This window comes from Stomoxys calcitrans, chromosome 3, assembly GCF_963082655.1.
Source record: "Stomoxys calcitrans chromosome 3, idStoCalc2.1, whole genome shotgun sequence".
Classification (NCBI taxonomy): domain Eukaryota; kingdom Metazoa; phylum Arthropoda; class Insecta; order Diptera; family Muscidae; genus Stomoxys; species Stomoxys calcitrans.
The window spans coordinates 66,942,793-66,960,025 of NC_081554.1; the positions used below are offsets into that span (position 1 = coordinate 66,942,793).

At 42.8% G+C, this 17,233-nt stretch overlaps 1 protein-coding gene across 3 annotated transcripts in view; it reads left to right on the top strand.

Moving 5' to 3' along the window:
* LOC106083964 (uncharacterized) overlaps positions 1 to 17,233 on the top strand; it is a 285,492-nt gene that overhangs the window by 256,572 nt on the left and 11,687 nt on the right. For all 3 annotated transcript variants that reach the window (XM_013247302.2, XM_059364245.1, XM_013247306.2), the window contains 2 exons: positions 11,203 to 12,169; positions 12,498 to 12,681. In XM_013247302.2, the coding sequence (XP_013102756.2) occupies positions 11,412 to 12,169; positions 12,498 to 12,681 (942 nt within the window). In that variant the 5' untranslated portion in view covers positions 11,203 to 11,411. The remainder of the gene's footprint in view (positions 1 to 11,202; positions 12,170 to 12,497; positions 12,682 to 17,233) is intronic.

Consider the following 17,233-nt stretch of genomic DNA (forward strand, 5'->3'; position numbering starts at 1 on the left):
GCTGTATTTTATACGGTTTTACACCAAGATCTTTGCGTAAAATCTTCCATGTGGTCGAATAACACAAACCCAATTGCTGCGAACGGCGACGAATCGACATTTCACGGTCTTCAGCAACACTCTCAGAAACAGACGCAATATTCTCTTTTGTACGCACTGTACGCATTCGTGTGGTTGGTTTAATGTCCAATAAAGTAAACTGAGTGCGAAACTTGGTCACAATCGCATTAATTGTTTGCTCACTTGGTCGATTATGTAGACCATAAATCGGACGTAAAGCGCGAAACACATTTCGAACCGAACACTGATTTTGGTAATAAAATTCAATGATTTGCAAGCGTTGCTCGTTAGTAAGTCTATTCATGATGAAATGTCAAAGCATACTGAGCATCTTTCTCTTTGACACCATGTCTGAAATCCCACGTGATCTGTCAAATACTAATGCATGAAAATCCTAACCTCAAAAAAATCACCCTTTAAAAGCGTGTCACTGTGGTGCATAGGTTATCATGCCCGCCTATCATACCCAAGCGTCCGGGTTCAAATCGTGCCGGCGAGAACACCTTACATCATTTTTCAGCGGTGGTTATCCCCTCACCAAATGCTGGCGACATTTGTGAGTATTTCAGCCATGTACAACTTCTCAACCAAGAGGTGTCACTTTTCAGTGACACGCCGTTCGGACTCGGCATAAAACAGGAGGTCCCCTTATCATTGAGCTTAAATTTGAATCGGGCAACACTCAATTGATATTGTGAGAAGTTAGTTTCCCTCCAATTTGTTCCGCAAAGGGATGTTTGGGAAATACTAAAGCTAAAAAAAAAAGCGTGCTAAGTTCGGCCGGGCCGAATCTTATATACCCTCCACCATGGATCGCATTTGTCCAGTTCTTCCCGGTATCTCAAAGAATATAAGAAAAGAAAATAATTGGTATGCTACATGAATTGAATGTTGGAGTCCACAGTAGAAGTCTATGTGTAAAAATTCAGCCAAATCGAATAAGAATTGAACCTTTTAGGGGCTCAAGAAGTAAAATAGGGAGATCGGTTTATATGGAGGCTATATCAGGTTATAGAATGATTTAGAAAGTTGTATAAAATTTAAACCAAATTGGATAATAATTGCGGCCACTAAAGGCTCAAGATGTCAAGATCCCAGATCAGTTTATATGGCAGCTATATCAGGTTATGAACCGATTTGAACCTTATTTGACACAGTTGTTGAAAGTAAGAATAAAATACGTCATGCAAAATTTCAGCCAAATCGGATAGAAATTGCTACCTCTAGAAGCTCAAGGAGTCAAGTGCCCAAGATCGGTTTATATGACAGCTATATCAGGTTATGAACCGATTTGAACCATACTTGGCACAGTTGTTGGATATCATAACAAAATACTTCGTGCAAAAATTCATTCAAAACGGATAGGAATTGCGACCTCTAGAAGCTCAAGAAGTCAAGTGCTCAAGATCGGTTTATATGACAGCTATATCAGGTTATGAACCGATTTGAACTATACTCGGCACAGTTGTTGGATATCATAACAAAACACGTCGTGCCAAAATTCATTCAAATCGGATAAGAATTGCGCCCTCTAGAGGCTCAAGAAGTCAAAACCCAAGATCGGTTTATATGACTGCTATATCAGGTTAAGGACCAATTTGAACCATACTTAGCACAGTTGTTGGATATCATAACAAAACACGTCGTGCAAAATTTCATTCCAATCGGATAATAATTGCGCACTCTAGAGGCTCAAGAAGCCAAGACACAAGATCGGTTTGTATGACAGCTATATCAGGTTATGAACCGATTTGAACCATATTTGGCACACCATACTTAGAACAGTTGTTGGAAATCATAACAAAACACCTCACGCAAAATTTCAGCCAAATCGAATACGAATTGCGTTCTCTAGTGGGTAAAGAAGTCAAGGCACAAGATCGGTTTATATGGCAGCTATATCTGGATATGAACTTATTTCAACCATACTTAGAACAGTTGTTGGAAGTCATAGCGAAAAACGTCATGCAAATTTCCAGCCAAATCGGATAGGAACTGCGCCGTCTAGATCCCAGATCGGTTTGTATGACAGCTACATCAGGTTATGAACTTATTTGAACCATACTTAGAACAGTTGTTGGAAGTCATAACGAAATACGTCATGCGAAATTCTAGCCAAATCGGATAGGAACTGCGCCCTCTAGAGGCTCAAGAAGTCAAGACCCCAGATCGGTTTATTAGACAGCTATATCAGGTTATTGACCGATTTGAACCATATTTGGCACAGTTATTGGAAATCATAACGAAACATTTTGTGCGAAATTTCAGCCAAATCGGATAAGAATTGCGTCCTCTAGTGGCTCAAGAAGTCAAGATCGGTTTATCAAAACGTGGACCGATATAGCCCATTTACAGTCCGAACCGATCTTCATTAATAAGAAGTACTTGTGCAAAATTTCAAGCAGCTAGCTCTACTTCTTCGAATGTTAGCGTGCTTTCGTCAGACAGACGAACGGACGGACGGACGGATAGACGGACGGACATGGCTAGATCGACTTAGAATGTCATGACGATGAAGAATATATATACCCTGTAAGGTCTTAGACGAATATTTCGATGAGTTACAAACAGAAGAATCTTGGGAACCCACAACCAGGGATTCTGTTAAAATTTTATACAAAATAAATTTAGTTGAAGGACATAATTTTTATACCACCATGGAATGAGAGGTTATATTCATTTTGTCATTCCGTTTGCAACATATCGAAATATCCATTTCCGACCCTATACAGTACATATATTCTTGTTCGTTGTAAAATCTGAAACTTTGCACAGATTCTTTTCTTGTCCATAAGCAGGTTAAGTTCGAAGATGGGCTCTATGCGATGGGCTATAATATAGCCCCCATATAGGCCGATGCGGCGAATTAGGGTCTAAGGCCCATAAAAGCCACATTCACTATCCGATTTTGCTAAAATTTGGGACAGTGAGTTGCTATAGGCCAGTCGACATCCTCCATCAATTTTGCCCAGATCGGTTAAGATTTGGATATAGCTGCCATATAGACCGATCCACCGATTTAGGGTCTAAGGCCCCTAAAAGCCACATTTATTATCTGATTTTGCTCAAATTTGGTACAGTGAGTTGTATTAGGCCCTTCGGCATCCTTCTTTAATTTGGCCCAGATCGGTCCAGATTTGGATATCGCTGCCATAAAGCCCGATCTCTCGATTTAAGGTTTTGGGTCCATAAATGGCGCATTTATTGTCCGATTTTGCCAAAATTTGGGACAGTGAGTTCTATTAGGCCCTTCGACACCCCTCTACAATTAAGCCCGGATCGGTCAAGATTTGGATATAGCTGCCATATAGGCCGATCTCTCGATTAAAGGTCTGGGGTCAATAGAAGGCGCATTTACAGTCCGATTTCGCCGAAATTTGGACAGAACGTTGCGTTAGGCCCTTCAACATCCTTCCTAAATTTGGCTCAGATCGGTATAGATTTGGATATAGCTTACATATAGACCGATCTCTCGATTTAAGATTTTAGGCCCATAAAAGGCGTATTTATTGGCCGATGTTGCCGACATTTGTGACTAGGGCCTTCGACATCCTTCGTCAATTCGGCACAGATCGGTCAAGATTTGGATATAGCTGTCATACAGACCGATCTCTTGGTCTAAGGTTTCACTGAAATTTACACTGTGACTTATGTTAGGCTTTTCGACAACCATATACAGGGTTCAGATCGGCCTATTCTTGGATATAGATACTAAAAAGACCAATATTTTGTTCTATAAAATTGAACAAGCTGCTATGGCGGCATAAATCATGCAATTTTCACCTTGCTCGGAGTCGACTTTTAAGTCGGAGTTTGGCAATCTTCCCGGAGGCGGAGTCAGGTTTTCAAAGAAATGAGAACCTAAAGTGGAACTCTAAAACATAGTCTTTTTTTCTTCGATGTCCTCACAGCTTCTGCAAAAGTCGTTGCTGGCAATCTTCAGACAGTTGACCTGTCATGACGGACACAATGACTGAGACGTCTGTTCTAGCCAATGACAGCAAAGCAGTAGACCTCTTCCAGTCTAGAGTAGGCCACATAGTTTTGGAATGCTCACAGCCCCCTGTTTGAGACCATCTATCATTCGTTGTCCTTCGGGCCTGGTCCTGAAAACTTAGCTTACATGTCGCTGGAGGTGTAGCCACAAATTCCAGTAGCACTGGAATGTGTGGGGTAGTTCCTAGTCTCGCAAGCTCATCCGCTTTACAATTCCCTGGAATATCTCTGTGGCCCGGCACCCAGAACAGATGAATTTTGAACTGTTTTCTAGTTGAGAGATCTGCTACAGTGGAGGGAAAAATACGTTCTCCAGAGATTTAATGGAAAAAAATTAGAAAAAATTTTCAGCGGTGGTTTTCCCCTCCTAATGCTGGCAACATTTGTGACATACTATGCCATGTAAAATTTCTCTCCAAAGAGGTGTCGCACTGCGGCATGTTGTTCGGACTCAGCTATAAAAAGGAGGCCCCTTATCATTGAGCTTAAACTTGAATTGGACTGCACTCATTGATATGTGAGAAATTTGCCCCGGTTCCTTAGTGGAATGTTCATGGGCAAAATTTGCATTTGGGTGTTTGATGATGTTATGGGATACGTTGCACAAAGACTACTTTACTTGAAGTTCTGTTTTTACAAATTTTATTCACAGTATTTTTGTGTTTGTGACAGTGGGCTATTAATCTCAAGGTAGATTGGCGTTCTTCTCCCCCTAGGCAGGTTTAATTTTCACTTTTGATACTTAGATAGCAAAGTTCTTGTCCTTGTCCATATAATCGGCTAATGTTATTACCATGTTATTAGTTCCAATTGAAGTATGCCTACCTTTGAAATTGTTGGAACTTTTCAGAAAATTTTTCTATAGACTAAAAATGTTTCACCACATAAAAGTTATTAGCCTTATATAGATAAAGCAGTTTACGATGTTGCCAGTCCTAATGATGAGCACCAATGGCCAAAGGCCAAAGTTTCATTAAGCCAAGTGTCTTTAACATAAAAATACTTTCCAATATCTTGTGGTCATACAGCTACTGTTTTATTTAACATTCTAAAGTAATAAAAAAAAAAGTCCATGAAATTTTCGTTGGTGTTTGCTTTTTTGTTTCTATGTTGCCCTTATTTGAAATTCAAAGCGTAGCAAAAAACATATTCGATGGGACACAAAACGGAAATTGACCATATTGAGATTGGTCCATGTAGTTGAGATTACCCAAATGCCAAAAACCAAAAAATCTCATACGCACCACACAACCTGCCGCAAAAGATAATAACAACTATGACAGGATGAGAACGACGAGAGGTAGCAACCGTATTACCATCAACATAGATGGGCCTTGGTAAAATTTCTAAACACTTTGCATACAAATGTCTCAATTTTAAATCAAATCTAATCAGCAGTTGCTGCTGACTACAGGCATTGTCATACAGCGGCCCAATGGGCTATAACCATTTGGCCATACAGGATAAAGGTAAAGGATATGGCCACAGTTACAGTTATGGAATACTTAGGAGACACATGGACCCATACTCAAGCGCACAAACACAGGTGTGCTGTGCTGTGCTTGCTGGGATAATGGCGATGATCCTAGCGGCAGCATAGATGTGATGTGTATTCGAGCATTGTCGAGCATTTGGTACTTGTCGGCCAAGAAGAATAGAAGGCAATAAAAAAGTTACCAATAAACATGTTTTAAGCATGTTAAAGCAATATTGACAACAGGAGCTACAACTGCAAACTCACTCACTCTAACCACACAAAAACAAAATCCTACGACAATAATAAAAATTGCAATGGTCAATATAATCATGACAAAGGGTTATCGTACGGGCCATAGACAAATGGCAAAAACCCAGTCTGTAAGCCCCGGGCCTTCATAGAGTGTGGAGTTTAAATTTGAATTTTAACATTAATCCCCCTCGCTTAGTTTTTTTGCTTTTACAACTACAAAAGAGCCCTTCTCAAACACTTCCATGTACACAAAGTTCTTTTGAGCAACCCCTTCTTTTGGCAAGGATGAATGGAAAACTCACCGCTCTTGAATAGAGTGGAAAATAATGCCACCAACAACAAGAAAATCGAGAGCATCCAAACCCGAAACAACGAAACCACTTTAAACGTTGTTGCAAAACTTGAACTGAATGAATGGCGGCTATTGTGGACAAAGCCACAGCAAAGTAAAACAGAATTCCAAAACATTACAAAGATTTTTCTTAATGGTTTTCAACTTAAAAAAAAAAGGTAAAAACGAAGGAGCAGAGACATCACTGTCCTCTGGGACCAAATGTAGAGAAAATGATTTCTAGTAAAGGTTGGTGTTGTAAATGAATTGTGTTTTGGCATGGCAATGTTACATTTTTAACGGTGAAGAAACCGATAAAATTTGGTCAAGCCATGGGTTAAAGCAGGTGCGCAAATTCAAAACTGTTGTCCTATACAATTTTAAGCTCTATGATAAGCAGAGATGGTCCCTAGGTTTTCGATAGTCAAAAAGTTGTAAACGTCGAAAAAAAAAACCCATTAAATGTAGTAAACTTCATAAACCTCGAAATAGCTCTGGTGCTTGTTTGTTGCTGCAGAGCCGAGTCCGAACGGCGTTCCGCAGTGCGGCACTTCTTTGGGGAGAAGTTTTAACATGGCAAAGTACCACGCAAATGTCGTCAACATTAGGAGGGCACAACCACTCCTGAAATTTTTTTCTGACGTTTTTGCCTGGATTAAAACTCAAGCGATCAGAGTCATAGGCGGACATTCTAACTTCTGCGATGTGGGGCAATGTGAATATCTGGTCTAGTGCTGATTTACCAGGTCTAAGGCACCATTAATAGGGCCCAATTATCACATTGACTTTGGGTTTTAATCTTTTAATAGTACCCTTGAGAGTATCTTGTATGCGATGGAGAGGAGACTTTTTACTCTGTATTCCTGTCATAAATACTTCAGCGGTTAACCCGTAGGCTCCTGCTGCATTGTTGTTCTTTAGTCCGGTCACTGCTACTTGGAACTCATTCTGACTAGGAGAGTATCTTGTATGTGATGTGCAGGAGACTTATTCCTCTGTAGTTGGCACATTCCGTCTTGTCTCCTTTCTTGTGTACGGGACATAGTATGCGGAGGCTCTAATCATCGGGTTTGCGTTCTTCCAGCCAGATTGCGCAGATAAGCTGATGCATACGCCTTAGCAGCGTGTCGCCTCCAGTTCAGCGGGTAACCCGTCGGCTCCTGCTGCCTTGTTGTTCTTTAGTCGGGTCACTGCTACTTGGACCTCATTCTAACAAGGAGATAAACATTCTTTACCATCATCAGGGATTGGTTCTGCGGTATCCTCTCCTCCGCCAACGTCGGACACTAGCAGTTGGATAAAATGTTCTTTCCATATCCTCAGGATGTTATCTGTGTCTGTTACCAGATTTCCTTCTTTGTCGCTGCAGGAGAATGTGCCTGCACCAAAGCCATAGGCTTGATGTTTAATTCTTTGGTAGAATTTCGGACTTTATTTTCTTTTTCTTTCTGCGGAATAGACGTTTCTCCTTTCTCCTTTTCTCCCAATACCTCTCCTTCATCCTGCGCGTTGCAACTGATTGTAGGGTTGCTCTATATGCCGCATTCTTGGCTTCAGTTGCACCTCGAGACTCTTGGTCATACCATGGGTTTTTTGGAGGAGGCTTCCAGTACTCAGGGACGGATTTCGCGGCATTTTCCATAGAGTGGGCAATGATTTGCCATTGTGCCATTATATCATCGGAACAAGGAGTGCTTTCATCGAGCAGTTGGGTCATTCGAGTGAAGTGCCATCTGTTGTCTTTGCAGATTTTCAGTGTCCAGCTTCCGTGCAGTGTCAGATCGCACCTCGCCATGTTCAATCGGGTGCGAACCTTTGCTGCAACAAGGTAATGATCCGAATCTATATTCGCTCCACGGATCGATCGTACAACTAACACGCTTGATGAATGCCTTCCATCTATCACAACGTGATCAATTTGTTTCTCGTGTTTTGATCAGGTGACAGCCATGTGGCTTTGTGAATATTTTTATGTTGAAATCTGGTGCTACTACCTACCATGTTTTTTGTCGCGGCGAAATCTATCAGCCTCAACCCATTACAAGACGTTATCTCGTGGAGTCTAAACTTTCCGACTGTTGGACCAAAAATGTCTTCTTTCCCTATCTTCGCATTAAATTCTCTCAGAACGAATTTAATATCACCGGAGGGGCAGCGGTCTTATTATCCCTCTAGGCGCTCGTAGAAAATATCCTTGGTCTGCTTGTCCTTGTCTTTCATCGTTGCATGGGCACAAATATGGCTGTTGTTGAAGAATTTGGCTTTTATGCGGATTGTGGCTAGCTTCTCATCCAGCCGGAATAAAGCTGGAGACAAGGTGTTTCAGTCTCCGACGAAACACAAATCCACATCCAAATTCGTGCCTCGTGTTATGGCAGCTTTAGTATAGTTTGTCGCCGTTTGGTGTTGTTTTGACGCCATACCCAGTCCATCGCACTTCCTGTAAGGCGCTAATATCTGCCTTGTACTTCTCTAATACATCCGCTAGCGCGTATACTGCACCTTCACTATAAAGAGTGCGCAAATCATGGTCCTTTTTTCGTTTGCGTGGGGGAATGTCCGTTTTTACTATTTCTTTATCTCCCATAGTTTTGCGGGGGCGGGTTACTGGCTCCCCATCCGCATAGGTTTTGTGGGATTACACATATATACCTCGTTGTGGCGATCCGCTTGCTCTAAGATCCGACGCTCGCCTTCAGCCGCCCTAACCTGGGAACAGACGCTGTTGTTGGTCATTGGTTATTTGAAGGCGCCAATAACTCGCCTTGTCATCTCGAGTATCATTGGCACTCAGTATTTAATTAAGAGCCAGTGCCACCTGACTCCTCACTGAGATTCTCCTCTCGAAAATCGCTGACTGCCTGGGGCCGCATTTGCAGCTGCTTCACATAAAAACCTGTGGACGCGCCCGTTAGCTTTTTGCTAAGCGTCCCGTGATAACGATGGACACCACACAAGAATCTATATTTCCAGCCTGTGTGGTGCTTATAGCTATCCCGTGTTGGATGTCCCGTGTCAGTCTGGACAGTGCTCGAAAATCCCTACAAAAACGTTCGCTTGAGGTCTACAAAATCTCCACTGGTTTCGGAGATATTTCATTAAAGTTTGGGTTTAAGATTTAATTAGTCCTCTTGGTTTTGGTCATGGATTGGAGTAACCAAACTCTATGTCCCGAAAGTGGAAGTCGGATTCATACCCTTCTCCCAAAGAACTACATTTGAGCTACATATATATGTGTGGTTTTAGGGGGAGTTTATGAGGTTAGGTATCCCTAAAACACTTGGCCATAAAACAGTTGAGCCCCTTTTTGCCATAGTCCTCAAATATGTCCAGTTGGAGGGGTATGTAGGGTGAGGGGGCCACCAAAGCACTTAGCCCAGAAGAAATATCAGCATAGTGCTGATATTAGTGTTCCAATTGCCATTGGTTTAGGCGGAGTTTATGGGGTGAGCGGACTCCCAAACTCCTGTCCTCAAAATTGGATATCTAAACCGTTGTCTACTATCAAATACCTATTATTTGAGCCCCTTATTGCCATAGTAGGCAAATACGGCCCGTTTAAAGGGAGTTGAGGAGGCGGACTCTGAGATAATATCACCATCGTGCTAGAGCACGATTTTGTTTGAGCCCCATTTTGTCAAGCATTTACAAGGGCTACGGGTCTCGTTCAGATCCACAGTATTTAATTTTTTTGTGGATTACTTATCTTCACTCAAATTCAAAGTAACCACTTGGAATACCACATTTTAAAGATCCGCAAATCCTGCTCTGTCTATCCTAATTTGAGGGTAAAAGGTGTTCTCTACCACCAAAGACCTTTTATTGCTGTCCTATTCTATCCTGATCGGCCTTCATATATTTTTTTCAATTCCGTTTTTTGGGTAGGATAGGGGAAGGATATGTCAGAGGGGAATCCCACCCTCTGACATATCCTTTCATTTGAGTACAATATGTTCTCGGTAGGACGCTACATGACAAATTGGTGTAGTTTTTATTGGAAGGAGGAGGAGGTCGGTCCCCCCGACGCTAAGTACCAAAAGACAATTAACTTGTGTACTTTTTTGTCACCATCTTCATGTCCTGCTGAACGGCAGAACGTGACCCGCACACTTGAATCCTTATATCAACATTAGATTTGAACTCTACTGTTAAAGACCTTTCTTTTAATTCCCATATTGAACTACGCACCCTATCGAAGGGTATTTAATGGTTGAGCCGGTCCCAGACTTTGTCCCAAATGTGTATACCAGAATCGTAATTAACTCCCAAAGACCTTTTATTTGATATCCATATTGTCCCAATCGATAAATATGTCCTGCTGGGGGTTTTGGGGTGTGGGGAGGCCCCTCAGACACCCTGGCATAAATTTTTTTTGGCAGATTTGTACTCTGTTTTTAAATACCTTTCATTTAATGCCCATATTGCCCAAATCGGCCAAAGTGTCCTATTGGGTGGTGTTATTTGGAGTGGGGGGACCACCCGACAATTAGGGTGACATTTTAATGCCAAGTTCGTACCGTACCTCTAAATACCTTTCATTTGATACCCATATTGTCCTAATCGGCAAACATTTCCGTTCGGGTGGGGTTTGGGATGGGACGTCCCCCCTTGGTTATTTGACCCATAACTTTTATACCAATTTCGTGTTTTAGGGGTACCAAAAGATGGCATGCAAAATTGAAATCAGTGTACCGCAACTCCGAGATCTGGCGTTTTTGGAAATGGGGGGAGAGTCCGATCCCCCCTTATTCGGTTATCAACAAATGTAGTATCCTATTTTTTCCCGGCGAAAAAGTTATCCGTAATGTATATTACTTGGCTTTTACATCCTTCTTCATTTAGTAGTGATTCTACATAGTCGACTTATATTCGCACTTAAGTTTAGGGTCTCTATGTCACAACCATTCAATGATTTTGAATGAAACGAAAACCGCAAGCATTGCAAAAATGTTTGTGGCTTGGTTATGGGAGAACCAGCATCGATGGGTCACAACTGCCTGATATAGATGAAAACTTAACTGAAATCCCTGAAACAGTTGTCAAACCTTAATGTCAACTAAACTTTCTTTCTTCCATCTCATTGCAGACTTTCTAGCTATGCTAACAGAAAAGGACGACAGGATTTAAACACCATAAACGCTACCTCGATCAAATCAAGGGGAGAGCCTTTTCATTTTCAATATTGCTGGCCAGTGGAAAAAAAGCCATAAAAGCGAATCAATTTAGTGTGGTTGAAGAGCAGAACTTGGACAAGTAGAAAAAAGAAAAACAAAAAATAAAAGACAAGAATAGTTCATGTTAACATTGAAGACAACAAAGGTAGCAACATCATTGTCATTGCCAACTCCAACGACTTCAAAACGAGTCTCATCCTTTGCTTTGGAATCTAGGGAAAAGATGACAACAAGAGTCATGAGTTCTGGTAAAACTGCAGCACCAGACCCTCTTGCAGATGGCAGTATTGGAGAAGCTGGAGGTACTCCAAATAACCGAACAACAGAGTCAGCAATGACAACAACAACACCAGCCACAATTACCTCAGACCCGGGTATTTTATGCTTTCATCATTGCACTGTGAAAGTTTTCTGTTTTACATTGCCACACATTTGTCCACAATGTAAAACACCATTGGACAGACATGGCAGTAGTGATGGCGGCAGCGGTGGCGGTGGCGGTAACAAACGGCACAAGAATAAGAAAAGGACTGTGACAGCAACAAAAACAAATAATTCCCCAGCTGCAATCACTAAAGGACACCATCTACTCAGCAGCAATGGTGACGTTAATAATGACAATAATCGTGATGATAATGAAGAGCAGAATGATCTGGATAGTTGCCACCGCCACTCAGTTGAGGACAATACCAATGAAGTTCATGTTGATGAGCAGGACGAAGGCAGCGACGCCGAGGACGATGATTCAAATGATAATAATTTCGTTTGTCACATCATGGCCACTCGTTTGCTGCCATTTCGTTTGCCTTATCCATTTGTTCGAGCCAATCAATATCCTTGTGCTATAGTTTTACGTCCCACCACAGGTGATTTTCTCAAGTGAGTATACCTTTTCTTGTTTTTTTTTTTGCTTTTTTTTTTGGTTTTTCTTCTCTTGTTCTGTGGTATTTTCCATTTCAATTTCTGTTTTCCCCACCCCCCCTAGTTTTGCAAAAAGTTGTGGCTTTTGTGTATTACCGCTTCTCGCATATGAGAGCTGTTGTCTCCTTCAATTTATTCCTTTTAGCTGGAAATCTATACTTAAATCAATTACATCCTTGATTTTGCTTTTTTTTTCCTTCTTTTCTGTGCATTTCCTTGTTGTAACAGTATCTGTGAGTGTCCTTTTCCTTTATTTGTTTTTTTTTTTTGTTGTATGTCCTTCCAGTGATTATAATAATACCACGGATTTGCATATTGCTGTGACAACATCTACTGGCTGTGTGGTTGAGTTTGATCGCCATGGCTTACGACGTCATCGCACGGACAACATGTCAGATTGGTGGCAATGTTTATTGGTGGGCGATGTTCCTGAGCCCTGGTATGATTATTGGGATCAAGTTTTATATGAGGTAAGGACCAAAGTGAAAATGATATGTAATAATTGGCAAAATATTTCTTTTTTTATGGCATATAGAGTTGATGAAAAGGCGCTATTTGTAAATTTTAAGCAGTTTCAAATGGAGGGAATTTAAGTAACTTGCTGGTGTTGCGTTCAAGAAGTAAAATAGGGAGAACGGTTTATATGGGTGCTATATCAGGTTATAGACCGATTTGGACCGTACTCGGCACAGTTGTTGAAAGTCATAACAGAATACCACATGCAAAATTTCAGCCAAATCGGACACAAGTAGCGGCTTGTAAGGGTTCAAGAAGTCAAATCGGGAGATGGGTTTGTATGGGAGCTATATCAGATTATAGACCGAATTGGACCGTACATAGTACAGTTGTTGGAAGTCATAACAGAACACCATCTGGAAAATTTCAGCCAAATCGGACACAAATTGCGGTTTGTAAGGGCTCAAGAAGTCAAATCGGGAGAACGGTTTATATGGGAGCTATATCAGGTTATGGGCCAATTCGGGCCGTACTCAACACAGTTGTTGTAAGTCATAACAGAATACCACATGCAAAATTTCAGCCAAATCGGACAACAATTGCGGCTTCCAGGGGCTCAAGAAGTAAAATTGGGAGATCGGTTTATATGGGAGCTATATTAGATTATAGACCGATTTGGGTCGTACTAGGCAGAGTTGTTGGAAGTCATAACAGAATACTACATGCAAAATTTCAGCCACATCGGACAAAAATTGCGGCTTGTAAGGCTCAAGAAGTCAAATCGGTTGATCGGTTTATATGTGAGCTATATCAGGTTATAGATCGATTCGGACCGTACTCGGCGAAGTTGTTGGAAGTCATAACAGAACACCACATGCAAAATCTCAGCCCAATCGGACAAAAATTGCGGCTTGTAAGGGCTCAAGAAGTCAAATCGGGAGATCGGTTTATATGGGAGCTATATCAGGTTGTAGACCGATTCGGACCGTACATAGCACAGTTGTTGGAGGTCATTACAAAATAGCAGATGACAACTTTCAGCTCAATCGGACAAATATTGCGGCTTGCAAGGGCTCAAGAAGTTCAAACGGGAGATCGGTTTATATAGGAGCTATATCAGGTTATAGACCGATTCGGACCGTACTAAGCATAGTTGTTGGAAGTCGTAACAGAATACCACTTGCAAAATTTCAGCCACATCGGCCACAAATTGCGGCTTCCAGGGGATCAAGAAGTCAAATCGGTAGACCGGTTTTTATGGGAGCTATATCCAAATCTTAACCGATATGGCCCATTTGCAATCCCCAACGAAATGCATCGATATTAAGTACTTGTGCAAAATATCAAGCGGCTAGCTTTACGCTTTCGACCTCTATCGCGATTTCGACAGATGGACGGGCATAGCTAGATCAATTCAGAATGACGAGACGATCAAAAATATATACCTTATGGGTTCTTGGACGAATTTTTCGAGGTGTTACAAACGGAATGACTAGATTAGTATACCCCCATCCTATGGTGGTGGGTATAATTAATCCCATGACAGCCGGTTGTACCCACCGGATTGACTCGATGGAATCCTTCATCGGCAAGGACAGCGGCCTCAGTGTAAGTGTTCGTCCTGTTTTCGTCATGGGAGAGGCACATCCCGGAGTGCCTTCTCCGCACGCTTCTGGTCCGTGCGGGATTGAAAAGAACGCGGGGTCCTGGTTGTTTTCAGTTTGCCAGAACCGCCTACATCAACGGCCGGTGTCAGTGAGGTGTAACCGTAGCATGGAGTGGAAAATTTTTCGATCTTGTTTTGGCCTTAAGTGACTACGAGAGCAAAGTCGTGCGAACATTGACAGCAGTGGGTCATATGCGTCGTGGTTGTTGTTGTACCCAAATTTGCATGTGGAGGTTGCGATCCTCGTCAAGCTCCTGTAGGTAAGCAAGCTCGTTCTGGTCCAAAGGACCTATCGCCGTGGGAACAGGTTGACCATTGGTTATTTATATAATAACCCTCCTTGTCATATTGAGCAGCATAGGCACTCAGTATTTGTGCAAGAGTCGGTGCCGGCCGGCCTCTCACTGAGACTCTTCGCTCGATACCGCTGATTATCCGCAACTGCCATTGCAGCTACTCCTTATAGAGAATTCCACTATCCACAACCTGTGGACGCGCCCGGTAGCTCGAAGCTAAGCTTCTCGTGACAGCCATGAACACCATAGAGATTTGACCTCAATGTTCCAGCCTGTGTGGTGCTAACAACTATCCCGTGCCGGGCTGAATATGTTGCAAGGTGCTGTGCGAACATTGAAAGCAATAGCTCAAAAGTGTCGTCGTCGTCGCCTTTTGCGTCCTCGTCCTCGGACTATGTAACCCCCCACCACCCCCGTGCGGCATTATACACAACCCCAACATTGCCAGACCAGTGCCGGGAAGTGTATCTGTTTTGCAATTGAATTGTCAAACTGAAACTGTCAATTGCACATTGACAGCAGTGGGTCAAAAGTGTCGTCGTCGTCGCCTTCTGCGTCCTCGTAGTCGGACTATGTAACGCACCGACCTCTCCCGCGCTGCAATATACGCAACAACAGCATCCCATCTCCAATATTGGCAGACCAGTGTCGGGAAGTGTATCTTTTTTACAATTGACTTGTCAAACTGAAACTTTCAATTGAACATTGACAACAGTGGGTTATAAGCGTCGTCGTCATCGCCTTCTGCGTCCTAGTCGTCGGACTATTGGACCCCCCGACCTTTCTCGTGCAGCAATATACACAACAGCAGCATCCCAACCCCAATATTGCCAGGCCAGTGCCGGGAAGTGTATCTTTTTTGCAATTGAATGGCCATGGTCTGCCGGGCAAGATCGACAAGATAATGTATTTTACGAGTCGGAAGAACATAATGGTTACAGCGATCCAGGAGACAAAGCTGACCAACACCTGCAGATAGCACAATTGTCACAGATAAAATGTGTTATGTAAAGATCGCTTAAAAATGGTGGTGGCGGATTGGCCTTCATGATACATCATTTCGTGCAGTATAGACCCATCTCGCCTCCGCCTGGCGCTTGTGACCCCAACATGGAGTGCATGGGGATAGCAGTCAGGTCCGGTACTGTCTAACGATAGAGCTAAACAACGTGTACATACCGCCGGTTAGTAGTTGTTACCCAGTTAATGGCCAAGCTTATAAGCCCGACAAAAGAGGGTTACTGTATGGCCATAATCGTTTGGTTTTGGAAAACTTTAATGCGCATCATGTTTCATGGCATTCTTCCCTATGCCATAGCTGCCATAGCTCTGGCAGACAGGATTGAAAGCTACACGTTTTGCACGGTGAATGAGAATGTCCCCACTAGGATTACGAGGATATGCAGCAGCTCGCCAGACATTTCCATTGCATTCCGTGATTTCCTGAGCGATGTATCCTCGCTAGCCGTCATTTCTTTGGTATCAGACCAACTCCCCATTATTCTCCCCATCGACCGACCATCCGACTTCATAACCTCTGAGAGCCAGACGTTTATCAATAAGAAGAAGGTGGATAAGGCCGGCTTTAGAGAGTATACCAATCGCCGCTTCAGTGAACTGCCACCCCCCTCTGATTTGCTAGTGGCCGAGAGGAAATTCCAAGACATCATTAATGCAGCAGCCGCTCGCTTTATAACAATCGGTCGAATACCCCAAGTGCGGCCCAATTTCCTGGCGAAGGCTGTGGTACTCACAGACGAGCGTGATGGGGTCGTTGCACAGACCCCACTAACCTAGAATCAAAGAGCTGAATCTGGAAATAAACAAGGTAGTCAACAAACATAAGTGGAATTTGTGGCTGAAGCACTTGGAGCAATGTAACTTAGGTCTCGGTTTAGGCAAGCCGTGGTCTGCTGTTAAGTCACTCTTTATCCCCGGTAGACACGACGACAGGACCTCATTTACTTTTGACGGCGTAACTATGACTGATCCGAAGAGGTGCTCCATGTAGTTCAAACGTCAATTGGTTTTGCATCAAGAGAGTGACAGGGCTGGGAGAAGAGCCATTCGTCGCATCCGTGGCCTCTGAGCCGAAGATCAGCCATCACATTTTACCGTGGACGAAGTTACAAATGTTATTCGCGCGCCAAATCATCCAAGACGTTGAGCCCCTACAGAATCTCTAGATTCAAAGAGCTGAATCTGGAAATAAACAAGGTAGTCAACAAACATAAGTGGAATTTGTGGCTGAAGCACTTGGAGCAATGTAACTTAGGTCTCGGTTTAGGCAAGCCGTGGTCTGCTGTTAAGTCACTCTTTATCCCCGGTAGACACGACGACAGGACCTCATTTACTTTTGACGGCGTAACTATGACTGATCCGAAGAGGTGCTCCATGTAGTTCAAACGTCAATTGGTTTTGCATCACGAGAGTGACAGGGCTGGGAGAAGAGCCATTCGTCGCATCCGTGGCCTCTGAGCCGAAGATCAGCCATCACATTTTACCGTGGACGAAGTTACAAATGTTATTCGCGCGCCAAATCATCCAAGACGTTGAGCCCCTATAGAATCTCTAAACTGATGCTGAAGAATCTGGATCATCCTG